The sequence below is a fragment of the Periplaneta americana genome, chromosome 7, assembly GCF_040183065.1.
Source record: "Periplaneta americana isolate PAMFEO1 chromosome 7, P.americana_PAMFEO1_priV1, whole genome shotgun sequence".
NCBI lineage: Eukaryota > Metazoa > Arthropoda > Insecta > Blattodea > Blattidae > Periplaneta > Periplaneta americana.
The window spans coordinates 110,105,546-110,132,741 of NC_091123.1; the positions used below are offsets into that span (position 1 = coordinate 110,105,546).

The window sequence follows — 27,196 nt, forward strand, 5'->3', positions numbered from 1 at the left end:
TTTCAATAATCCTAATTATTGTTTTATTTTGATACCTTTTTTTAAGGAATTAGGTAAACAATAAATTTTACTTTTTTTTTTTTATTTCTTGTTCATAATTTTGTTAGTTTTTAAATTGTGATACAGATTTTTATATAGTTGAATCTAATTACTTTAAAAAATACACAAAATTTAAAAACATAAAGTGCTTCAATGAGATTTAAAATGGTTTAGATTTCTTTAGAAATCCTGTATAAAAACAAATATAATTGCTACTCTTTGTTCATAATTCATTTCGTAAGGTCCGTTTATAGGACAATAAATGGTAATAGTATGTTGTGCCTTCAGGTACCATCTATTGTCTTAATAGTGCATTACTCACTCAAGAATACAGATTATAGAAATGATGTTATGTATGCGAAGTTGAGTTTAATATTTAGAAAGTTACTAGTTTCAGACTTTATTTTGTGAGTTCACCATTTTAATCTAATTCTACAGTAATGTAGTGGTAGGTACTTGATATACAAGAACTCTTTTTCAGAACATCTTTTATTACATAAGACATCTCTTAAAGAGCTAATATTATATAAAATATTATTAAAAGACTATCTTAACCAGATTTCGCACAGTTAAATAAATTTGTACCATAATTGTTATAAATAATTACTTACGATACAAGTGTTAAAAATGACATTTTAATTTTCAAATAGGGATGTTGCAAACCGAGGCCGCAGCCTAGTGTAGAAAATCCTGTAAACAAAATAGAATCATTTATTAGTATATAATACACTATTTTTTAGACAGCTATTAGTCTGTGCTGGTGTAGAGACAATTTCCTGACTTCGTTACTGTATTTCCCCTTATTGTAATAGGAAACTTTCTTTAAACCAATGGCTGGCACTTGCCTTGCGTCATTCACCTAAGCATCCCCATTTAATGGATGATGCGAGCCGAAGCTTGTAATTCTTTCAGTTGCCATGAAGGTGTACCATAGGAGGCGAACTATGTAACATCGTATGATAATGATTAATGGAGTAATGGTGGAATGTGGATAGGAAAATGGGAGTACCCCGTGAAAACCTACAACCAAACACCACCTTTGTCCACCACAAATTCCATTTTGGATTCGAACCTGGGTTACCAGTGTGGAAAGTCGACACTCTAGCCGTTTGGCTAATGGTGCGCCATAATAGAAAGCTTTTTAGTAGGCCTGACATTGTTTGAACCATTTGCAATTGCTGCCGTTTGACATCTGATGGGAAACAAATTGATAACAGGCATAAACAGTTGAAAGTCAGTGTTAAAAATGCTTTCACATTAGTGTTAAAAGTATTTTTCACACATTGCTATATTAACAATAAATTTTTAACATGCTTGTCTCGCATTAAATTATATAGTTTTAGGAATGGCTGTTTGAAATATAAAAAAATACTTTTAAAATATTCGGTTTTTTATGTAAGTGATCACCTCCTGGTTCACACCCTGGACAATGATTCTGTTGGTAACTTGGTCTACATAACTGGTTTCATATGGGTGAAAGACGTAAGTCAAGTACACACCATTAGTTTTAAAAAAATGTAAATTATTGTATTGATCTAGAAAAGACTATGGACAAACATTTCACTTTACTCATAAATTAGGATTACTAAAGACAAGTTTTCTAAATATCAAGTGTTTACAAGATGGGAAATTGTAGGATGTATGAAATTAGGAAGTATTGGCACTTCATTAAAAAAATCATATTGGTGTTAATTTCTATTACTGATTCTTTTTTTACTCGTATTTGTATGAGTTTTTTTGCTTAACTTGTGTATTTATTCTTTTCTACTTAGGTATAATTTTCATAGGTTCTCTTTTTCTTACCATATTATGGTAAGTTAGCAACAGGATTTCAAAATTCTAGTCGGCAAAGAATATTATTCTAATCATTTTTTATAAAACCTTTAATAGTTTAAAATTTGGGAGCGTAATTTTAGACTATGGTGCCAAATTTGAAATCGGCATTATTGCATGGCTGAAACTTGACAGAAGTACCGGTAACATTTGCATTCTTATCAGTTTCTTACAGGTTTTTTATTCAGCAGTAATGCTAACATAAGAGAAAAATAGTAATGCCTACACAAGAGAAAAATATGTTAACATTACAGCTGATGAAAATCGGAAATATTTTTTATGTAATTTCATAATTTAAAATTAAATCATCTAAGATACAAGAGACATTGTTCAATACATAAAAAATGTGTAGGCTAATACTTTTATATTTTTCTTCAATGTGGACAAGATTTTATTATACAATTTTGATTTGGTATAGTAGACTTGCCAATTCAAACCGCAAATATGAGTGAAACCAACTTGAGATCGTCTCAGGCTGTATCTACCACATAGTGCACTTGTATGTTGTGAAGTATACCTAGTATGAGGAAACTTCTAAGTAAACATGCGAATAAAAATGATTAGTTGTTGATATTAACAGTTACAAACATATATATCTACATAACTCTTTCCCATTCAGGTTGCTTTCAGCTTCTCATTAAAAGGGGCTTGGAATTCGATTCCTGTGAGATTCATGGCAGACATAGCGGCTGTGAAATAGATTTTTTCTGAACTTTGGCTTCTTTTGCCATTCTTACAACATACCAGTGATTGCTTCGTTATTGCCATAGCATCACATTATCTTGTTTAGGTAGCATTTGTACTTAAAAAATACATGAAATAATTGTACAACCTTATTTGCCAGTTTCTAATATCAGTATTGTATGAATTTGAGCTAATTATCTCACATAATTATCTATATGTTAAAAATGGATCCTATAGTTAATTTTGTTCAACAATATCGACTTCAGTGGAAAAAAACAAGTCGAAAGGATGGATCGCACTAGATGGCCTAAACAGATTCTTACTTATGTACCAAGAGGAAAGAGGAAATTGGGAAGACCACGAAAGCGCTGGCATGAGACCGTAACAGATCCTGTAGGGTCTAATACGTGACGGATATGATGATGATGAATTATCTATATGTGCGTTTCCTTACAAAATTTACATATACCGTATGTCAAAAACATACAAAGAAGCAAGAATAAAATATTATTCATAAAATAATGCAAAATAAATGGAAGAGAACTAAAGATGAATTATTTTCAAATAATTTATTTGAAAAGCTTTATATTCAATAAACGAAATTAATAGTTTTACAGTAATATTGAGGGCAGTTGGAAATCAGTGATTAACACACTTCAAGATATGAAGAGATTTACTAATTCATTTGCGTTAACACACTTCAGGATATGAAGAGATTTACTAATTCATTTGCGTGTTCACGATTTTTGTGATATGCGTGTTTGCTTGTTTGTTTGTGTATGTGTATGTCTTTTGTTGTGTAAAATTGACCATAACAAAAATTACTACAACTGCCACTTGTCATCAGACTAAATATCAGATGGTGAAGAATGTGTAGAACGGAGAAAAATTCTTTCCTGTACCGGGACTCAAACCTGGGTTTTCAGCTCCACGTGCTGACACTTTATCCACCAAGCAACACCGGATTCTAGTTCCAATGCTGGATTGAATCCTTCTCAGTTTAAGTTCTACCTCTCTGTTCCCCCTTTGGAGAATTTTTTTCCATTCTTCACCATATGGTAATGCAGAATTCGTGCACGGAAATATCATATGTACTTCGGTACATCATGGTAATACTAAATATCAGAGTTCATGTTTAAAACTTGTTGTTTTAATCAAAAGTAGCTTCCAGTTATGGAAAGCGAAATTGTAGGAAAATGGCCGTCAACATAATTCTAACCATTGTCTCAGTAAAATGAACCATTCAGTTGGAAACCAGTATGTTTTCACCGTAATTCTGCTTGCACATCATCATCATCATCATCATCATCATCATCATCATCATCATCATCATCATCATCATCATCATCATAATTATCATTATTTATTCTTGTTGTAGGCATTTGCGATTTCAATTTCAATAGACAGAAATTTCTGTAATCTTTCTCAATGAACAAACGTAACTTATCTGAGGATACATGTGCATTTTAAGAAGATAACATGTATTTTCGAACAGCAAACTGTGTAATAGAACTGTCATCAGGTTTCTATGTAAGATATTTGGTTTCAAATCTTGACATGTCGAAGTTCAGCTTTCAAGAGACGGAAGTGGAATTGGAACAGATTATTATCTTGGGATAGTCCTATTTCTCCTGACATAATGTTACATATTCTTCACAATCACAATTTTCTTAGTCGTTACCAATATCATCATTTTCATTAATTCATAACCTAGACCAAGCTTGATCTCCCTCTCCCCTCTTTCCCTTGCGCACACCACACACACATACACACGCACGCACGCACATTATTATGATCTATTCAAGTTTTAGTAAATTATCAAGTTCAATTGCACTTCTTTTAAATATTGAACAATAAATTAGCATTAAGTAATTTCTACAAATCACTTGATCGTCGAATAGGTTGTAATATTTTGTGTGAAGAGTGAGCAATATTGCACCATTTAAGACTTATGGACACATGCATGTGATCTGACCAAAAGTTTGAGTTTTTAGACAAAGAACTGCTATTGAGTTCCATGTACTTTGTCAATAATTATTTTTATCAACCATCAGGTTATCAAATTTTATTTATTGGTTTACAAAATGCCACACAGTTTTGTGTCTTGGTATCCCAAATGTAGAGCTTATTTCTTTTATTCTTGCTGACTGGCTATGTATTGCACTTTTAAAAATCATTGAATTTGATAGTTGTATTTTTTACTATTAAGAAATTCATTTTTTTTATAAAGGATTCTTTCTCATTAATTATTTTACAGTGAGCAGTAATGTTTATATTTAAGTATTCAAGTAATTACTGTCATAGAAGGAATCTTTCTTTAAGTGTAAGATATAATACCAGATGTTGCACAGTTTATGTTCTTTCCATAGATTAAGTTTCCAATAAACTGTTTGTTAATTTTATTCTGTCTTTAAAAATTGTAAGGACTAACAGCTACAACGTGTATTTACAATGAATGCTTATGCTGAGATAAAAAGTTACTTGGTATCTGAATTTTTAAAAAATTCAAGATCTGAGCTTGTTATATGGTATAATTTATCCTTAAATGTGGCTAAATAATATGAGGCGCGTCCAGAAAGTAAGTTTCCTTGCGACTGTTTACAGAAAGAAAACAGAATTTCATGGAAAGATTTATTGGAACAAAAACAGTAATTGTTAAACTATTTTTCAATATATTCCACACTGGAATTGAGACATTTGTCGTACCATGAGATCAACTTTTATATCCCTGTGCCATAGAAATCTACCACCTGGGTTTGGTACCAGTGTGTGACAGCCGTCTGCATCTCTCTGTCACTGTGAAAATGCTGACCAGACAGGAATTTCTTGAGGTGTAAGAAACGATGGTAATCACTTGGCCACACACAACTTGGTGCACAACAAACCTTCATCAGGATTTCCACTGGAAGGTGTTTCAGCATCCACCCTACAGCCTGGATCTCACTCCCAGTGATTGCCATCTTTTCTTTCAAGAAATTTCTGACTGACCAGATTTTCACATGACAGAGAGGAGCAGATGACTGTCACACACTGGTTCTGATCCCAGGCAATAAACTTCTACGACACAGAGATTGTATTGTATTGTATTGTATTGTATTGTATTGTATTGTATTGTATTTATTAACATTCCATGGTATTCATACATGCTTACAGCTAGAATATGGAACAAGTCAAAAAACTTAATACTATTATAAAATCTTAATTTATAGTCACAGTCTAGATGAAATATATACAGACGAGATTTACAATATAGTCTACTAGTACAACACATAGTTTTAGTATCAATTTCATGAAGTGTTATTGAATGTCATGAATTCACCTACAGAATAGAAGGCGTGAGAAATTAGGTACTTCTTTAATTTGGCCCTAAATAATTTTATGTTTTGAGTTTCATTTTTTATATCGATAGGGAGGCTATTAAAAATTTTTACTGCCATATAATGCACTCCTTTTTGATAGCACGATAGACATGCCGATGGAGTATGAAAGTCATTTTTTTGACGTGTATTTATGCTATGAACTGTTGAATTAGTTACAAAGTTTTCACGATTACATACGAGGAAGACTATTAATGAAAAGATATACTGACAAGCCATGGGCATTATTTGTAGTTTTTTTAAAATAGTCCTACACGATTCCCTAGATTTGGCACCTACTATTATTCTAATTACTCTTTTTTGTAATAGAAATATATTGTTACTATCTGTAGAATTTCCCCAGAATATTATTCCAAAACTCATTACCGAGTGGAAGTATGCAAAGTATATTGTTTTTAAGGTATTGATATTTACTATCTTTTGCATAGATCTAATAGCAAAACAAGCTGAATTTAGTTTGGGAGTAATTTCTTTATTATGATTTTTCCAATTTAACACATTATCGATTTTTAAGCCAAGAAATTTGGTTGTTGTAGTTTCTAATAGGGATCTATTGTTAATTATTGCGCTAGAGATACAAAAGTTAATCCCACGATATGAGGTGTGATCATTAAATTCCGAGACCTGTCCTATAAATGGAAATAAAATTACCTGATTTAAATTTGGCTGCCATCCCCTTCAAAGTAGTCCCCTTGGGCAGCTATACACTGATCCCAACGTGTCTGCTATTTTAGGAAGTTGCGTTCTTGAAGCCTGTCAAGCACCTTCTGTGATTGCGTTGGATCTCCTCCACCATGTCAAAACGGCGACCCTTTAGCTTCAATTTCATCTTCGAAAACCAAAAAAAGTCGCAGGGGATGCAAATCTGGTGAATACGGAGAGTGAGGAACGACGACCATCTTGTTGTGGCTGCAAAACTGTTGTGTTGCAAGAGCTCTGTGATCTGGTGCATTGTTGTCATGGAGCATCCATTTGTTGTCTGTCCAGAGTTGTTGTCGTTCATGTTCAAAATGGAAGTGAGGATCATTATACACAATTTGTCGAATTCTTTCGATTTTTTCAGCAGTGTTGCACGTGTGTGGTTGATCTGGCCTCTCATCGTCCTCCAGCGATGTTCTGCCATTTCTGAAACTTGAATGTCATCAAAACACCTCGCCTATCTCCCTGCTTCATTCCCGTAGGCTTGCTTCAACATTCCATGGGTTTTGGTTGCCGATTTCCTGAAGAATTTGATGTTGGCTCTCTGCTCCAGTTTCGAAGCCATCATGATTTTGCAAATGGGCGGGTGCACGTGCTAACAAAACCTTGTGTAACACAGGTCTCAACTTTGTATCACGTATCTTCAAGGTCGTCTAGTGTCACTGCTGCGCGCACGTTTCAACCACATGATCCCTTCACCCACAGCAGACACAGTCTCGGAATTAAATGATCACACCTCGTATGACAAATGTCTCAATTCCGGTGGAGAATATGTTGAAAAATAGCTCAACAATTGCTGTATCTGTACCAATAAATTTTTTCACGAAATTGTGTTTTTCTTTTCTCTCTAAACTGCTCCAGGGAAACTTACTTCTGGATGCGCCTCATATTCTTGCATTAAAAATGTCGTATGTATTAATTAAATGTAATAAAGCGTAATAGCAATGAGGTTTCAAACCTTCTTAAAAATTTATGTAAATATTTCCTGAAGAAAGCGATAAATTTGAGGAAAGTAAAAAAGTATAGTGATTTAAATTTGAATTAGTATAACACGTATTCTTTCCTAATTTCCATATAATTTACTTCAGTTATTACTTTTTCAATAAGCTAATATATTATGGATTCAAATATGAAGTCTATTTTATATACCAATTTATTTATGTTGGTTTAAAAAATTCAAACATTTGCTGATGAGGTTATATGAAGATTTGATGAGATGGTAGAGAAAGTAAGTATAGTCTGAAGAAATACGTCATAGCAACATTTATGTTAATCTTATCGATGGCCCAGTTCAAAAGGGAAACAACTAAAAATTTTAAGTTTTAAGAAACCTGAATTTTATAGTTTCATGATGTTGTGAAAAATGCAATTAACACACTCTAATTTGAAACATCGTTAACAGAATTTGGAGTAACTTCAACGATATTAGATTTCTCACAGCAACATGAAGCTTTAAAATGCAGGTTATACAAAACTTTATATTTTAAGTTGTTTCCCTTTTGAATTGGGTCGTCGATATATTCCATCAGCAATTTTCAAGCGCTAGTTTTCTGTGCTAGAGATCTGGGACACACTTCTTAAGTACCGTACTGCTGTTTCTGCCAGTTCTTCATTACTTCATTACCATTGTTCCACGAAGAAGCACTCAACTCTCCCACTCGTAGCTCATGATAAGAGCTTCACACTTGATAAGTCACTTGACCTGAAGACAAATAGAAAGAGAGGAGTTTTCAATCTTTAAAACTGTGAACTTCAATGTAGGCCTCTGATAAAGGAAACTAGTTTATTAGCCAGTTAGCCAATAGTGTGCGTGGTTGAAAAATATTGTATTTCTATGTTTTCATGAAATGTTAACTGGATGTGCTTCATTGAATTCATAAAATAGTAAATTCTTTACAAAAAGAGTTTCAGAACGCACAGGGAACTGACGGAATTTTGAGTTTTAAATTTATTATTTATAACAAATATTAAATTATGGTAAATGTCTTGTTTCAGCCTGAGCTTTATTAGTAGGGAAACAGCATGGGGTTGTTTAAATATTTGACACTTCCTGTGCTCAGATGTGTAGATAGAGAGGCTAAGATACTGACATTGTTTTTGTGGGTGGGGTTTCCCCGGGGTTTGCTCCTGTCTACAGACTATGCAGCTTCAATGGGCAGTGATCCAAGTGGGGTGGAGTGGCCAACCACTGGTGCAGTGGTACCTCCTCTCATATTGCCTGTCCCCATGCCCACACTGTACAGCAATGGATTGGAGCCAGGTCGAGCCAGACTTGCAGCTGGAAAGCTCTCAATTGTTGAACTTGTTCTTTACAATTTGGCTGCCATGTTAGCTGGTGTTGCAGCTGGTTATGATGTTCGGGTCTCCAATATTTCGCCACTTCATCCAAGACTGCACCCCGACAGGTAATTTTCATTTTTGTAATTTTCCTAATCTGTATGTATAATAATTCACATGATGAGTCAGAAATGAAGTCCGTTGGTTTAGATTTAATTAGATTGGATGTAATGCAGAAAGTGCATTTCATTATTATTAAGGTCTCATTGACAATAAAAACATAAGTATTGTATTGTATTATATTTATTTACATTCCATGGTATTCATACATCACTTTATAGCTAGAATATGAGACATGTCAAAAAAAATTTTAATATTACTACAGAGTCTTAATTATAGTCACAGTCTAGTATCACCAAAAATGAAACTAATATACAGAAGAGTTTTACAATATTCTAGTACATCACTAGGGGTTAGTATCGATACTCAATACAAGACAGAAATATTCATGCAGCATTGTTGAATGTCATAAATTCAGCTACAAAATAGAAGGCGTGAGAAAAAATTAGGTACTTCTTTAATTTGGCCCTAAATAATTTTATGTTTTGGGTTTGATTTTTTATGTCTATAGGGAGGCTATTAAAAATTTTTACTGCCATATAACACACTCATTTTTGATAGCATAATCCCGGTAGACTTGTCGATGGCATATGAAAGTAATTTTTTGACGAGTATATGTTATGAACTGTTGAATTAGTTACAAAGTTTCCACGATTGCATACGAGGAAATTTATTAATGAAAACATATACAGTATTGACTAGTCATAAGCCTTATTTGTAATTTTTTAAAATGGTCCTAACAATTCCCTAGATTTGGCACTTACTATTATTCTAATTAATCTTTTTTTTTGTAGTAGGAATATACTGTTGCTATCTGTAGAATTTCCCCAGAATATTATTTCAAAACTCAATACCGAATGGAAGTATGCAAAGTATATTGTTTTAAGGTATTGTTATTTACTACCTCTTGCATAGATCTCATAGCAAAACATGCTGAATTTAGTTTAGGAGTAATTTCTTTAATATGATTTTTTCAATTTAACATTTTATCGATTTGTAAGCCAAGAAATTTGGTTTTTTGTTGTTTCTATTAGGAACCAGTTGTTAATTATTGTGCTTGAAATTTGCGAGGTTGAATTTAGGCAGGATTTAAATTGGATTATGTTAGTTTTGTTACAGTTTAATACTAATTTATTGGCTGAGAGTCAGTCACATATTTTGAGGACAGTTGCCTCTGTTGAAGATTGGGATACATGTACAGCTCATGCATTTTGTCAAGACACTTCCCCCACTCTTCCTACAGAGCTGCGCACGAGATCAGATGAGTCTACTTACGAATTATAGGGGAACTTGCCTTGAACTCTGTAGACACACGCCCGACCTTCCCTTCTACTCCTACCCTCCTCTACAGAAACTTTGTTCTTGCAAGTGTCTTGACAAAATGCATGAGCTGTGAACGTAACATTGACTTATAAGTTAATAATAATTTCATTAAAAATGTGACCATTCATAATACATTAGGTGCAATAAGACATAAACTTAAAAACTTTGATAGCTCCAAATGTTAACTTTAAGTTTTCGTGAAAATTACTAATTTAGCCAGGCAATCACAAGAGGAAGTAATATGATAATCAGTGCTATAGTTGGAAAAAAAAGTGTAAGTGGAACTCACCTTACAGTCAGTTTCAAAAGACCCCAGATTTCCTCATATGGAATTTCTTTCACTGGCTGTCATTTCCTACATGCTGTTCCATTTGCCATCTCACAACCATGATTGTACATAAAAGTAAGGTTACCAGACGTCCTCTGTCCCCGGTTTTTAATAAACATCCCAAATTATTCCTGTTTTCAAACGCAAGTTACTCTGACTGTGACATGTCAGAACTGTTAATAGTTGATACATTTCTCCACTACAGGGTGAGAAGATCGTGCTCGTAGTTTTTCTGCATTTTTAATACACATACTGCATTGCTTTAGGGAACGTCCATGAGAAAATGTCCAAAAATGAAAATAATAAAAATATATTTTCGTCTACGTATTATATATCAAATGGAAGCTTGAAATTACTATTTTTAGGCTACATATCAATTTTCTTCATTTTAAGAATGTGTTGGACACTAAATTATAAGAAATATGACATGGTCCAACACCTAGCATTATGACAATTCATAACATTATTTCACGTTATGTTCAGAAGTTTAATAAGTGAGGCACACATAATTTTTAGGCACCAAGATATCCACTCTATCTTCTATTTAAAAAATATAATCCTTTTATGTAAGTACACTATAAGGAAAAATCAATATTTTTAATTTTGGAAATGGTTGTCTTCATGTCACACTACTGACAAAATATTTTAAAAGTTTCCGTAATAAGATTATTACTGTTGCAATTTACTGGAAATTTTAAGAAATGCTAGTTTATTGAGTGGTCCATAGGTGGTGCAAAAAGTTGTTTCGCAAGCATCGTCTTTTTTTTTTTTTTAATAATTGTTCAAACATTGGTCACACTACTGATGCTGCTGCTGTTTGAAGTGTATTCAGTGCTATATCATCTGAAAAATTGCTCTATTGAGTCTACTAGCCTAATAACAAGTAGTAAATATTGTATTATATTATGTGTGCAATATTTAAGCTAAAGTACCTCAGTTTGAATTCATACTTAACATAACTTTACAAGCAACTTAGGTTATTGTAGATTAATTTAAATATTTTTACTTCATATTTTTATTATTTTTAAAGTTCTAGAATGACTAAAACTGGAGCTGAGAGACAAAGGGCATATGTGGAAAAAAAATAAGAATGATGAAGACTACAAACGCCATAGAGCTGCCATTGATAAGTGTTACAGAGAGAAGAGAAAATCGACAGAAACTATCCAGGAACGGAATATAAGAAAATCTAAGGCTGCAATTAGGAAGCTGAAGAGTCAAAGACAAATTGAATAGCCTGCCCAGATGGCTCAAGCGGTAGGGGCACGGCATGTCTCTATCGCTTGTTCCGAAGGGTTGTGGGTTCGAGTCCCGCCTCGGACACGGGTGTTGTGTACGTACTAGTTGAAGAGAGTGGAAAACAGAAAAACAGAAAAAAAAGAGAAAAACGGAAAAATAAAATAATTACTCGAGGATAGTAGTGAGGCTTCACCATCTGCACTGGGAAAGGCATTCAAGAAAGTTGATAGAAATATGTCTCGGTCTCCAAGGAAGCAGAGGGCTACGGTTGTAAAATTAGCCACAAAATACGGTGTTCCATTAGAAAATAAAGTATTAGCTATTAAGAAGGAGAGACTTTCTGATGATGTAACTAATCTCATTACAGAATTTTATGTAAATGATGAGATCAGTCATGTTGATCCAAGTCTGAAGGGTGTCTCACCACAAAGATTCATCACAACAGCACGACGACACCTTCTCTATCCAATTAGGGAAGTCCATAATCTTTTCTGCAGAAAAATCCAAACAAGAATGTTGGTCGTAGCAAGTTTGCCTCTTTGCGCCCTCCACATGTGAAACCACACAGGGATATGCCACATAATGTGTGCATGCCGCTATCATGAGAATTTCTCTAATCTTCATGAGACGATTTCAGGTGTCCTGCCAGGATTTGGAGCATCCATTAAAGACTTCATACAAATACCTGTCTGTGACCATCAAAAGAAAAATGAAGCGATGAAGAATGTTAACATATTTTCTGATGGGTGTGCTGGACAACTCAAGTGCAAATATAACTTTTCAAACATTACTCTTCTCAAAGAACAGTTCAATCTGTCCAATCTGACTTGGACGTTCTTTGCCACGTCACACGGCAAAGGTGCCGTTGATGGTATTTGTGCTGTAGTGAAACGAAATGTTTGGAACTTGGTTAGAGCCAGAAAGATAACCATGCGAGATGCCGAAACATTTGCTCGAGCCTGTAGCTCACTCAAAGTAAATGCACTTCATGTTAAGAGTGAGGAAATAAATTCTGTGACGCAGAAACTGGGTAAAGCTTGGGAAAATATCCTACCTATTACGAGGACGCAAAAAATTCAACATGTTATTGCTGTGTCAGCCTATAAGATCAAATATAAATATTTTCCGCAGAACTCCAGTGAATTGGAAGAGTATCTTCACCCTGATGTCCGTAAGAGGCGGAGAAAGCGTCCAGTTCATCACAAGTAAAGAAGAGTGTGTCCCTGATTGTAAGAACATTTGTCTTACACATCAAATAGAAAATGCAATTGGAAGTCACACTACTGACGTCACACTACTGACGCATATTATATTCTAAAATACTTTTTATAATTAAAATAGTTGTAGTTAATTAAACAAAACATTATGTAAGATACATTGAAAGACTCATATTTGTGTATTCATTTACTGTAATTAGTCCATCATTTTCAATTTTGTAGTAACATATCAAATTGTTTTCTACTACTTCACATCAGTCTAAAAATTGTCACGCTACTGACGTGTAAAAAAATTGAGGTAGGATTAATGAAGTTTGACTGTTGTTAACAAAATTTTGTACATGACTTTGCAAGTTCTCAAAGAGCATATACATACATTTGGTAAATGAGATTAATAAGAAATAACTTGTTAAATTTCATACAATAATAAAAATTGTGTCACACTACTGACGGTGGACGTTCCCTTTATTGTTGCTTTCGATTTAAAAAGAAGTTTTAAATTCGGAAATGGAATTGTTTGTCGCGGCAATACCTATTGGATAGGTAGCCAGTGTTAGATATTATGCACGCTAAAATACGAGTTTATTTATGTAATGTAAAAAATGTCAAATCAGGAAGATAAAAAACTTAAGTGTGTTGTAGGTGATATGTTGTTGAAAGCTGTTATCGAACACGTGGCAACAAAAAAATATAAAAGTGCTGCACTCACTCATAGTATTTGCTCTAAATTTTCCACTTACTTCAAAAGTGTTATCCCAGACAAAAATGATATGGTAATTGCACTACAAGTAGGTACTTTCGCGTTCCATACCATAACACCATTAGATTTTTAGTCCGTAGACTGTACATTTGTCCTTGTGAAGAAGTACTATGAACCAAAGTTCACATGTGCGTGATTTTACATCCGAACAGTAAATGATATACTTTTTTTTTTCCAATCTTGCATTAATTTAATTTAGTATTAATAGGCCAATAATAATAATAATAATAATAATAATAATAATAATAATAATAATAATAGCCAGAACAACAATAGCATCAGAAACAACTGTACCAACTGTAACACTAATTTCGGGATCGTACAGTGGAGATGGCTCGGTGTCCCTGGATTTCGGATAAAAAATCTGGTAACCTTACATAGGAGTGGGGATTGAACTCTTGAAGTGGAGGCCCAACACTGCTTATGAATATTAACCCACTTGCCAGGGAAACTAGGAGAGCATTTCTCTTCTTTGATATTACTTCAGTCATTGTGCCGAATGATCTTTCACACTCTGATGTTTAAATTCGCAGAGTGTCAATTGTTTGTTTTAAAATTTTCATTTCATGTGTTGCAGTTTCGAGTCAATAAATTCATGGAAAACAGTTATGAAGGGTCACTTTTCTAGCAAACGAAAAATATCACAGAGTCTGCTTATACTGTTATCTACTGTTATCAACACCAGTGATATCAATCTCAAGAGGCCAGTTTTTTTGTGTTAACCAAATTCAGGTTATTTACAAGTAAAGTAATTTGATCATCACTTAGCGAGAAAAAATTTCAGTTGGAAATTGATTAGTTTGGCGACATTTCTTGGTACTAACGTCCTTCCATACAATACAGTATTCTCTGTCTGCCTCCATAGCCTGGACTGCATAGGGAAAAAAAAGATGGGCTACTCACATCACACTCCATCGTTTTCTAACATAGTCTGTTTCTGCTTAATGGAAGCTTATCGTGAATTGAAATATACTCGAATACTGAACCCGATAAAAAAAAAAACAATAATTTTATCGATAAATTTAATATTCAGCTAGAATTGAAAGGTTATTTATACCTCCACATATGCTGTTGCTTTGTCTTTTGACTTTGCTTTGCAAATGTTTTGAAGTAGGCTAGTACCATCTACTCAGCAAAATTGTCAATTGCTTTTGCTTTTTCTTTTGGCTTACGCCTTTTGACTTAGCTTTTGCGTCCACACCTGTGGAGTAATGGTTAGTGCGTCTGACTGCGAAACCAGGTGGCCCATGTTCGAATCCCAGTCAGGGCATGTTATCTGGTTGAGGGTTTTTCCGGGGTTTTCCCTCAACCCAATACGAACAAATGCTGGGTTACTTTCGGTGCTAGACCCCTGACTCATTTCACCGACATCTGGTTCAAATTTCAATATTGAGTAAGAAATGGGATCTTCGTATTCTTTACATATTTTGATATTTGGTATATGATGATGACTCATATGGGGTGATTCCACTTCAAGCTCATTCATATCCATCTTCACTAAATTCCCTACCTGTGGATCAAACAACAAATAATTAACTTTTTATGTCTTATAAAATAAATTTATCTTACAAAAATCTTACCAACTTGAAAGTTGGTATAAATATTTACGTACTATTGGTGAACGTTCTTCCTCTTCCACTTTTGTAACTTCACACTTCACAGTCAATGTATCCATCTTTTTCTTCTGCCTTAATTACGTTCACAGAAACTGAAAAGAAGACCTTAATCTACATTTCATTCATATGCTAAATAACCTGAGATGTTGATACAACGTCGTAAAATAACCCAATAATAATAAATAACATTGTTTTTGCAATATTTCTGACAAGATTACCGTTCCACGACTTCTTTGTCATGCTGATGAGAACTGAATAGTTCGAAACCAGAGATTCACAAACTGTGTAAAAGAATATCTTCCTATTTTGTGTATCACGGGCCAAAAGCCTTTGGAAAATTCAAAGACTGCAAAGGATAATACCAAATGCAGTCAAAGGATTAAACCTTTGGCAGGGACCCGTGAAAACACATACTTGTATTAAAGAGTGTAAACATTATTATGCAATTATGTTTTATTCATTTAGATTTATTTTGGTCGTAGGATGCTGAATTTATATAAAAATTCAAATTACTGTTTCATATCATGTACTAGTAAGTTACTCTATTGTTTGAAGACCTAACATTCTATGTGCTAAGTGCTAATTTTTCAAATCTCATTTTATTCAATTTAAGGGAGGAACATCCACATGAGAATATCATACTAAATTGTCTTTGTTGTAGCTCAACAGTAAGTGACTCATTTGTGCATCCAGAATACGGTGTTGTAGGTATCTCAACATGCATTTTGCAGTGTGTTTTTCATTAGTATCTAAGAAAGTTGTTTTTGACACTTAGCAAATTTAGAATGTTAGGCCCTCATTTATTTTCGAACAAAGAATATGAATATGAAATTAAGTTTACATTATTTACAAAAAAATAAATAAATAAATAAAAGAAATTTCTTATCAAAAGAGTAGATATCGACTTGTGTAAAAGATACATTAGTGAAACTAAATATAATAGTAACTGAATAGCCAGAGAAGTATAAAATTTTCTGACCAAACATTTGAGTTCAAATTTCAGAAAATTCAAGTAAAATTTCTCATGGACTAAAAAGTTGTTGTAGAAAGATTTCTCGGGATACATCCATTTTCCCAACCATAATGTCCTCCGATAACAGTAAAATATTTTTAGATATCTTATAAAAGTTTCATGTAAAATCTGCATAAAATGGTTCACTTAAAAGAAAGTCCTATTTGCAGACTGTGTCATCAAGGTTCATAAAATTAACTTGTACGTTTTGTGAGAAATAAAATAAATTTACTTGTATGCTTATTTTTTTAGGTCGGAAGAAGAGCAAGTTGACAGACAGTGGTGGTGTGGTGGAAGTTCGAATCACAGTTCAGGACTTGGAGCGATGTACCTGGGTACAGATTATGAGTTCTCAACTACGTCTGGATACCCTCACAACACATACCATGGACCAGCAAAACATTTGAGGCCTCTTCTTAACAGCCTGGGGCAGGACCCTGAAGGTGGCACCAAACCTCTCCGGTTTACTGATTCTCCTCAACATTATGCAACAGCACAGGGGGGCACCCCCACTCCTTCACCACGACGCAAGTCATCTAGTACTAGCAACGAAGGCAGTGAGGTGGGGTAGATTTTTATTTTCGTGACATTGTGAGTTTGATCAATTCATTACACGTAGCTTAACAGTAATTACCTAGCAGTAGAATTTTTTAGTGAGAATGTACTATACTCTGCTCTTATACAGAAGAAAACTTCCCACCATTGAATTCAAATGTTAGGACAAACCTTGCCAATCAGTAACAAGAGGGTTGGGGGTGTACTACTTACTACCATGTGCTATCTGGTAGGATGGAAGAGAAGGCCTTATGGCCTTAATCCTGTCATATTAAATAAATAAATAATAATAAATACTGTTTGACAGGATATTCCTACAACGCTTTAACATTCTTTGTTATCCTCCCTGAGTCTAGACCTGCTTGTAACCTATTTAAGTTGACCTTTTAAACAAGTCATTTACAATTACTTTTCATTCAAGATGATGAATATTGTGATTGGTGTGATGGTGTTGGTGTGTGTAGTAATTACTTCTATTTAATAGGTGATAGAGGACATTACATAATCTTTGACACCAAGGAAGTCGTATATATATATATATATATATATATATATTTTTTTTTTTTTTTCAGAGCAAATATTATGACAATCCAAGCTACAGAGAAGGCAATCAGTTTCTGTTAGTCATGTTTTGGAGAGAACACATAGAGCGACGGGTGTGTCTAAAATTTCAGTAGATAGTTATATGAAAGATAATGAATAGGGAGAAAAGGTTAAAAGTCCTTCCAAAGAAATGTATTCGCGAATCCCCTGTTACAATATTGGACACATTTAATCAGCGAACTTTAAGACAGACATTATTTGCTCTATATAAAGTAGGCTTTATACCCAGTTTAGACATTATTTTGCCGGAAGTTTGCAAGATACGAAACACTACAAATTAAAATTTTACGTTCCTCATTGCAGAAACAATTAAAAGCTATTGGATTCCAGTAAGCAGAATAAAACAATAGGACAATAAGAAATATTTACTGGAACATGGCGACATTGTTGCCAGTTACAACAAATTTTTAAGAACAATGAGAAAAATAAAGAAATTAAGAAGATCCATTATATTTTTAGATGAAATTATATAATATAGTTCTATACTTTGCGTTCATATATTCCTTTAGTTGATTTTTTTGTCAACTTAGTTCTGAAACATCCTTTACAGTAGATTGAGGTGGTCAGATCATTTGAAATTTCACTGGGAAGTTTCCCTCTGTATGGAAAACTGAGTATAGAATGTAGTTTCGACAACTTTCCTCCAAAATTTCTTTACTTGGAACGGTAGGCTACTCCTCAACCTTAAGGTTGTTGTCGTAATTGTTACAAGAAACATATCGCAGGTTAATTTTTTTCGTTCCTTGTGTTTTTTAAGAGCAAAAGCTAAATACAGACTAAAATCTGCTAAGATGAAATTTGTGAGAAGAACAGCTCTGGATGAAATTGATTAAACTTCTTAACAAATGACAGATTTTCGTAAGAACTGCAAGTAACTTCCATTTTGGAAGATATAGCATGTACAGACCCAGAAACAAAATTTAAGCCACCTGAATTTTCTTCCCAGTTCCAGTTATAACATACTGCGCATGCTCAGTAAACATTATAACTGGAACTTGGAAAATTCAGGTAGCCCAAATTTTGTTTCTGCATCTGTACAAAACGAACTGGTTTGAACATGGAAACCGAATCTCCAGATCAAAATTGCCAAAATGATTAATGAAATGTACTCCAAATGGAGTAAGACTGACCGATAAAAAGACTTTCTGATTAATTCTAAGGCTAGAATAGATCAACAATGGTCTATATTCTTGAAAGTTTAATGATGATTGTGATGTGTTTTATTTATTGTAGGTCACAAATAGTAGAAACATACTTCATTTATGATATTTCTTTTCTTCGCTTACTTTACGACAATTGACTTTATCTCCAAAATGCATTTGCATCAATATTCGTGAATAGTGTAGTTCCAAGAACAGAGTAGAGTCACAAGATGGGACTGCCATATCAGCCAACTGTATTGTCGGTATTGGGCCGAAATTTAAGTTCTATGACCCACTTGTAAGTTTAAACTGTTATTACATATTCTTAAAAATATGAATGGTACTTCTTTTATCGACAGACTCATGTGTAAAACTGAAGCTTAATAATTAAGACTTCCGTAGCCATTCACAAGAGGGTCGCGTCGAATTTAATACACTAATAAACTCTTTTTTATTATTTTTATTCATAAATACAACAAAAAATTACTGTACCCGAAAGGATGCATTCTTGTAATTACTTTTATTAGAATAATAGCCCTTCTTGAAAGTCTTCCTCATTGACCAAATGACTACCATTCTGACTACATCAAAACTGTCAATGGCGATAAACATGTTTAACTTTGCTTACTTTGGAAGGAAAGTAAATTCAGGAGTCCCATTTTGTAGATTTACGACTTGTAAATTCAACGTATCCTCAAGGGAAGAACTTCAAGCAAAATTTACTGGTCATACATCACCCAAATTTCTTCCTTTGCAGACGGATGTCTTTGCAGTCCTGCGAGACGCATTGATCTATGATAATAATCAAACCAGGAAAATAGAAATATGACTGATGTGACGATTGTGAAGACTTTATCTAAGTTAGATATCCAGGGACATACAAAAAAAAAATCAAAAGACTGATGTACACAGAGGCTTTGTCCCTTTCTCTACCTGACTTTATAAGTGTTGCCTATTACCTGTTAGAAGAATTTTCTTCGAACAAAACATTGGTACTCTGTAGAAAAAATATTTGTGAGACCAGTAGCTCAATTGTGATGGAATAATTATTGTCATGCCTTTGTAACGTCAGTGGAATTCTAATCTTATTCGGGTTTATTATTTTCCTTTAAAGTTCCTAAACCTTTCCTTGCATGCAGGTACTTTGTAATATAAAAGCCAGTTGAACATAGCAGGGCGGAGAAGTATTAAAACAGGCAAGAAATTATAATATTGTGATCCATCAAAAGAAAGGCCAAAGTTTTAATAAAACACGTGTTATCACTTCAACTTGATATTTCATCCCTCTTAAAAGTAATAACAAGAAAAATTCAAGGCAGCACTGTGCAATATATATCGACCTCTCCCGAGTTAAATCTATACTAATAATAAATCTGTAGCCAAAATTTTTCTGGTAATTTTCGATTTTCCAAAAATAATTGGTGTTAACATGTATAATTAACCATCCTGAAACCGAAAATCGCTTTTTTGAAATTTTTGTTTGTATGTCTGTCTGTCTGGATGTTTGTTACCTTTTCATGCGATAATGGCTGAACTGATTAATATGAAAATTAGAATATAATTAAGTTCGTTGTAACTTAGAATTTAGGCTATATGGCATTCAAAATACTTTATTTAAAAGGGGGGTTATAAGGGGACTTGAATTAAATAAATCGAAATATCTCGCTTATTATTGATTTTTGTGAAAAATGTCACATAACAAAAGTTTTTTTTTTTTAATTATTTCCGATAAGTTTTATTCTATACAAAATTTTGATAGGACTGATATTTCATGAGATAAATGAGTTTTAAAAATTATATAACAATGCCATCTAAGGCGCTGTAATGAAATAAAAAACAAATGACTTCATCTATAAGGGGCCTTGGACAACAACAAACGAAAGCTATTAAACATAGCCTACCTACAGAAAATGTTTCTGTGTTTGTATGAAGTAATATCGATTAAAGGATATACAAGACTTTTAAAATAACAATATAATACATTTTCACCGCCGCCTCAGATTATAGCGTTGTTGTTCCTGCAATAACTCCGATGTGCAAAATATAAAATTGTTGAGTAGAAAGAAAAAACACATTTATTCATTCCATGGCAATGGTACATAGGAGATCGTGAATTCTTACATTTTCGAAAGAAAGAAATATAATTACATACCACTATATATGCTGTATCACTATTTAAGTTATTTGAAGTGTTCAGAACCATAGTGGGCCAAGCGCCATTTACTGAAGACGTAGAAAACAAGAGTTAAAATTAAGTTATTACCATAATTCAATGGAAACATATAGCAAGTAATATAAAGTATACACAATAAATCTAAAAGATATGTCAATCATCATTAAACTATGGTTGCATGTAATAACAATTAAGAAACATGTTAAAGGAATTGTCTTTGCATCAATTGAGTGGTCTCTGAACCAAAATGATCGCATTTTAATTATTTAAATATAATTTAAATTAAGTAACATATTAAACGATTTATCCTTCTATCAAACACAAATGTTCCCTGGATAAAATGTCCTATTTTAATTATGTAATTACTTTATATTTATTTCTAACGGGTGCTGCGGAGTGCTCGGGTATGGCTAGTAAATAAATATGGTAGTTAATGTTCCTGGATTGATACTCTTGGCCCGTATTAACCTCACTTCTGTGAGGATTTTGAACAAACATTAAACATTCATATGTAGTGTGATTTCCTGACAGCATGTTCAGCATGATGCAGGCAGCTACTTGAAATAAAACAAATACAAACAAAGTAAGGTAAATCTCTCTTTTCTTGCGGAAACTGAACACGGAAATGTTAAGTTATCTATGAATTTTCTGATAAAATTAATCTCATACTCTAAAAAATTAAACAAGAATTTTTGAGAGTGGAACAAAACTAATTTTCCAGTGTTATGGGTTATATTGCTTATGACTGATACGTTTGTTTTCCTTTCTTGAGAACTTTGTAGTTTCCCTTTTGTAAATACTGGTACTTATATATTTTCATGTTGTTTTTTGATTTGGTATTTAAATGCCACAATGTTTTAGTATGGTATGAAATTCTTAGAAATCAGTAGTAATAGTAATACCTGAACATCAATCATAAATAACTACGTTAAATAATGATTTTCTTTTGCACATATTCCATGAATATAATGCAGAATGCTGTAACAACCATCTAAAGATTACCTTAGACCAGGGATGTCAAGTGCGGGCATATTGTACCTTCTGAAAAGGAGCCTGGAGACCTTCTGCTTACAGGATCGCATACAGTCATACACTTAAGAGATTCTACGTCACTGTTACATAAAGCCTAGAAATGCCCTCGCTTGGTATGCCTACTCTAGATGGTGTAGTTTAATGTAGGATGAACAAATGTAACTTTTTTTTTAACTTCTGTTTCTTAATGTAGAAGCTAATTCGAGATGATAAGATGATAATGCAGTCACATTCGAGTAATGGTAGAGACTGGCAGGAGAAACCAAAGTTCTTGGAAAAAACACACCCTACACTTTTTTTGTTTATAAATCACATTTTTATCTGATTAATATTTAATGTTTTACAGACCTTTTACGTATGTAAATGAATAATACCGTTAGATCAAAAATAAAATTATTTATTAATACCTCGTTTAATTATTTTATTGTATGAAGTATAAAGAGAAATTGTAGAAATGCTCAAAAAAATGTATTTCGAAAATCTCGCGGAGATGCACGTTTTCAGTATCCGTAACACCAAAGATTAGTTAATTACAATACAAGTGTTAACAGGGGCATTTTATTTTGTGAGGAGGGATGTTTGCAAAATGAAGAGACAGGTCAAGTTTAGCAATATTATGAATAAATGAAAACATTTTTAACATATGTGTTGTATACTATTTTTAGACAGTCATTTGTCCATATGGAGACAATTTATCGACTTCTCCACTGGTGTATTTGCTCTCATTGTAATACTGAAATTTATCACATTAAACGCAAGCAGTGGTATAGCTTAGTGGTAGAGCATTCGACTGCAGATCAAGAAGTCCCCAGTTCACTCTAATTTTTTTTTTTTTTTAATTTTATTATGTTCAAATCGTAATTATTTCATATAGTTATCAATAAAATAGTGTTGGAGCAGTTTATTTATTTGTGTACGTTTATTTCTTAAACAAAAGCAGTCATTTTTAAAAGTAGGTGTGCCATTGTTTTAACTGCTTTATTCTTCGGTTGTGATTGCTGCCTTGTAACATGTGGTGGGAAACAATTGAAAGGGTGAGAATGAGATAGTCCAAAGCCACACTTTTAACAAAAATGTTCTTTTGTGCGAGTTCATTTCTTACATATATGGAGAAGCTACTATTAAAATATTATAAAAATTAATCAACAAATGACGTAAGTATATGCCGAAGAAATTATGATACCGCACCAAATAGCATTGGACTCTAAACCTTTAACACACTCTCCTGTAAAATTTTGTCTGTGTGGCTTAGGACTATATCATTCTCACCTCTTCAATTGACAGTGCAAAAAGTTGAAAGACAGTGTTAAAAATATTTTTTCAAATGCTAGCATATACTGGTAAAAGTCATTTTTCAACATGTTTGTTTAGCTTTAAAGATCTACTTTTAATAACGGCTGTTCAAAAAAAATATTTCTCCATGCCATCTTAACTGTACTGGTTACATTCAAAATATATGAGTCAGTTCAATGTTGAATGATGTAATCATTTTTAAAAGTAGCCCTGGTATTGTTTGAACTGCTTTATTGATCAGTTGGGATTGCTGCCATGTACCATCTGGTGAGAAACAATTGAAGACCCAACATTCTAAATGTGATAAGTGCCAATTTTTTAAATTTCATTTTATTTAATCTAAGGGAGGAACATCCATATGACAATACCATACTAAATTGTCTTTGTTGTAGCTCAAATGTATATGACTCATTTGTGCGCTAAAAGACTGTGTTGTAAGTATCTCAACATGCATTGTGCAGTGTGTTTTTCATCAATATCTCAGAAAGTTGTTTTTGGCACTAGCACATTTACAATGTTAGATCCTTTTTGACAATTGATGCAAACAGTTGAAAGTCAGTGTTAAAATACTTTTCGCACCAGAAGTACTTTTCACATGCTACCATATAAAAGTCACTTTTTAACATGCTTGTCTAGCATTAAAAGATCTACTTTTAGGAATGGATGTTTTAAAAATATATTTTTCCATACCATCTGTAGCCGTACTGGTTATATTCAGACTCTATGAGTCATTTTACTGGTGAATGATGCACATAAATTATTATAGCTTTTACTAATTAGTTTTTATTTGAAGAAATAATACAAAATTGGGATCTAAAAACACCGCTTTTATATGTGATGTATCATGTTTCTGCAGGCGACATATCCTCCACCACCACCTGCACCTTCAGGAGGAGGTCTTCTGGATCACAGGGGTCCGGGCTTGTATATATCTACAGCAGACTATTCGGAGGGTAGTGGTGCAAGTGTGGTTCACTATGGCAGTGGCAGTCACTATATGGCACGACCCGAGTTGTACAGGACTGACTCGTACTTCACAGGCGGGATGTACAGTGCTGTGGGAAACAGTGCAGTACTGCACTATGCAGACCGCCTGTATCCCGAGTTTGAGGGCTACCAACTCCACCACCATCTCCACACAGGTGCTTACGACAATCCAAGTGTGAGCAGTGTCAGTAGTTCTACTAACAGCATCACTCCTCGCACACCTTCACGACTATGTTCCACTGGAAGTGCTACCAATCACACACCGTACGAACATCGTAGAACACCATCAAATGTATCTAATGCTTCGTCGTCGAATAACAGTAGTTCAAATGTGAACCCGAGCTTCAGGCTAGAGGATGAGGGGGAATACTCACAGTACAACACCCCTACACACCATTATTATGTCCCCCAGCAACGCCGCGGCATGGATTACGAATACACTCCGCCTCCACCTTTCTTTTCTAGGCAGAACTCTCACGATTCGAATGCATCTGCCACAGCCGACACGAGACCTGGCACTCTGGAAGTCGGTGGAGGCACTAGACTCAGATCGAGCTTGAAACGGTACAATTACACCCCTGTAGGGGGATCAAGGACGGGTGGAGGGGGTGGTTCATCATCATCTGGCGGGGCAGGAACTCCCACAAACCCAACTCCCCCCGACAGTCTAACAAGTGAAGATAGTAGTTACGTCTCTGCAAAGGAGGGGTCCTATTCCTCTGCGTCCAGAGTTCGGTTCTCACCTGTTACAATGATGGCGGCAGAAACGAGGGAGACCCTGCTGGACATTCCGGTGCACGGACAGAGCCAGGACGTGACGGTGCCACTGCAGGCCGTTACGAGGAGGATCCGAAGACTCAGCGGTGAAATCAGTTCAGGTACAGGACGCAGCAGGAAACCTTCCATTACAGAGCTGGAGCGAGAGTTCCTCTCATAGCAGACGCTCAACACCGTGTTCCATTACTGCTAAGGAATGTGCAGTGTGTTATTTTATTGGTGCAGTGCAATTTTAATTTCAAAAAAATAATAATTTTATTAGATAAAGAGGGAATTATAATGTTGTGCCAGTATATGAAAGAGAGAAAGCATTCTAATAATTGGGTAAGATGAAAATATACTAAATTGTAAGTCTATCGATCATGTACGACACCACATCAACTAAGCTTTAAATCATCCGGAGAATAAAAAATGTGCTTCATTACAAATGAAATCATTCCATAACTAGTATTTTGAGTGCAATGTTTTGAAGCTGAAATTTATTTATGATCCTCCTGCAAGTTTTGCGGAGTAAAGTTAGCACGTCACATTCTTTCAAGAGTATTAATCACTCAGTTTGTACATAGGCACAGTGCCCTACAGTAAGATAATATCTGTAAATAGTTTGTATATTTGACACACATGGCTTCCAGGTCACGTCATTCCAAAATTATTATGAACCACTTCATTCCTCTTTTATAATCATTAAATGGAATTGTACAACATTTGCAGCCCATTGTCGGTTGCTGTGAACTAACATTACAATGTTTACCTCATTGAACACTAACTCAACACGTTGTGGCATAGAAACAGCGGTATGGTGGGTAGATATTATCTCGTGTATAAAATATAGAAATATATATATAAATATATAAATAAATATACCGTAACTTTTTTGGGGTAAGAAGTAATTTGTTGCTCAAATTTTTAAGTGCTTTGAAACACAATGAGGGAAAGTAACAATTTATTGCAAGGAAACCAAGTATGAAAAACTACAAATGTCTCCACATTGCCTGTACACCTATCCCCAAATACTGTTAGCAGTTGATTTTTGCCTTGACTTATGATTGTGCCACGTTATAGGCAGTTGTCATCAGCAGAGTGTGGCCTTGTTTGAGTTCCATACTTACACGAGTAGCAGGCAGCACAGAAATGATCGTGGTGACCATCCCATGCTAGTCTTAAAAGCCGAGCGTCTCTTGCAACTGTCTTTTGTAAACAAAGGAGTCTGTTTCAAGCAACGTTGGGGCTTCAATATTTTTATTTATTGAAGAAAGTAATCTTTCTCTGTTTTTGCAATTTTTTCTTATAAAGCAATTATTGCTGTTTTATGTGTGGTGTTGTAAAATTAACATTCCAATTTTTATATGTGTATATAAGCTAGATCTTTGTTTTTTAAATATTTTTCATGGTATTTGGGATCCTTTATTTACATGTAATGTGATAGAAATATCATTCCTGAATACTGGCAAACAGCAGTTGATAGCCACAGATACTGCATGAGGTTGTGTGAATGAGTTGTGGAACTTTTTTATATTATTTAATAAGAGGTCAACTCACGTGTGGGGGAGATGGAGTTCCGTGCTGTCTGCTCTACCATTCTGTATATATTATATATACAAATAATATATATATATATTATAATCATGTATATATATGTATGTACATACATATATATATATTTGTTTAAAACAGAAAAAGACTTGTACATTTTTTCCCCATTTTAAAGAAGACCAAGCTGTGTAATACTAGGGTATTGGTGGTGATGATGAATTATGTTATAATTTTAATATAATTATAAATAAAATAAGCTTTCAATGGTATCTGATGTCTCATTCATTTCTTACCAGCTCACAAATGTACATGGAGAATTGTGCATGTTAAAAAAACATTAGAAGATGACGAAGCCTGTCTCTGCTTGACAGTTATGAAGGAAGTATTTTTTTATTTCCAATAGTGGAACATAATAAATAATCAGGACCCGAGTTTCAATGACATAGTACATTTCATTTTTTTTTCTGTTGTGGACTTTTAGATTTTTTTTCACTGGTATGATTAGTATGCTATTTTTCTCACAGTTCTGCATGCCGATATGGAATGGAATTGGAATTTACAGGAGGGGAGGCACTGT

General features: G+C 33.9%; 1 protein-coding gene across 2 annotated transcripts in view; it reads left to right on the top strand.

Moving 5' to 3' along the window:
- Positions 1-26,888, top strand: part of LOC138703357 (mitogen-activated protein kinase kinase kinase 10-like) — a 230,202-nt gene extending 203,314 nt beyond the window's left edge. For both annotated transcript variants that reach the window (XM_069831159.1, XM_069831160.1), the window contains 3 exons: positions 8,770-9,037; positions 16,777-17,086; positions 24,179-26,888. In XM_069831159.1, coding sequence (XP_069687260.1) covers positions 8,770-9,037; positions 16,777-17,086; positions 24,179-25,246 — 1,646 coding nt within the window. In that variant the 3' untranslated portion in view covers positions 25,247-26,888. The remainder of the gene's footprint in view (positions 1-8,769; positions 9,038-16,776; positions 17,087-24,178) is intronic.
- Positions 26,889-27,196: the final 308 nt, after the last annotated feature.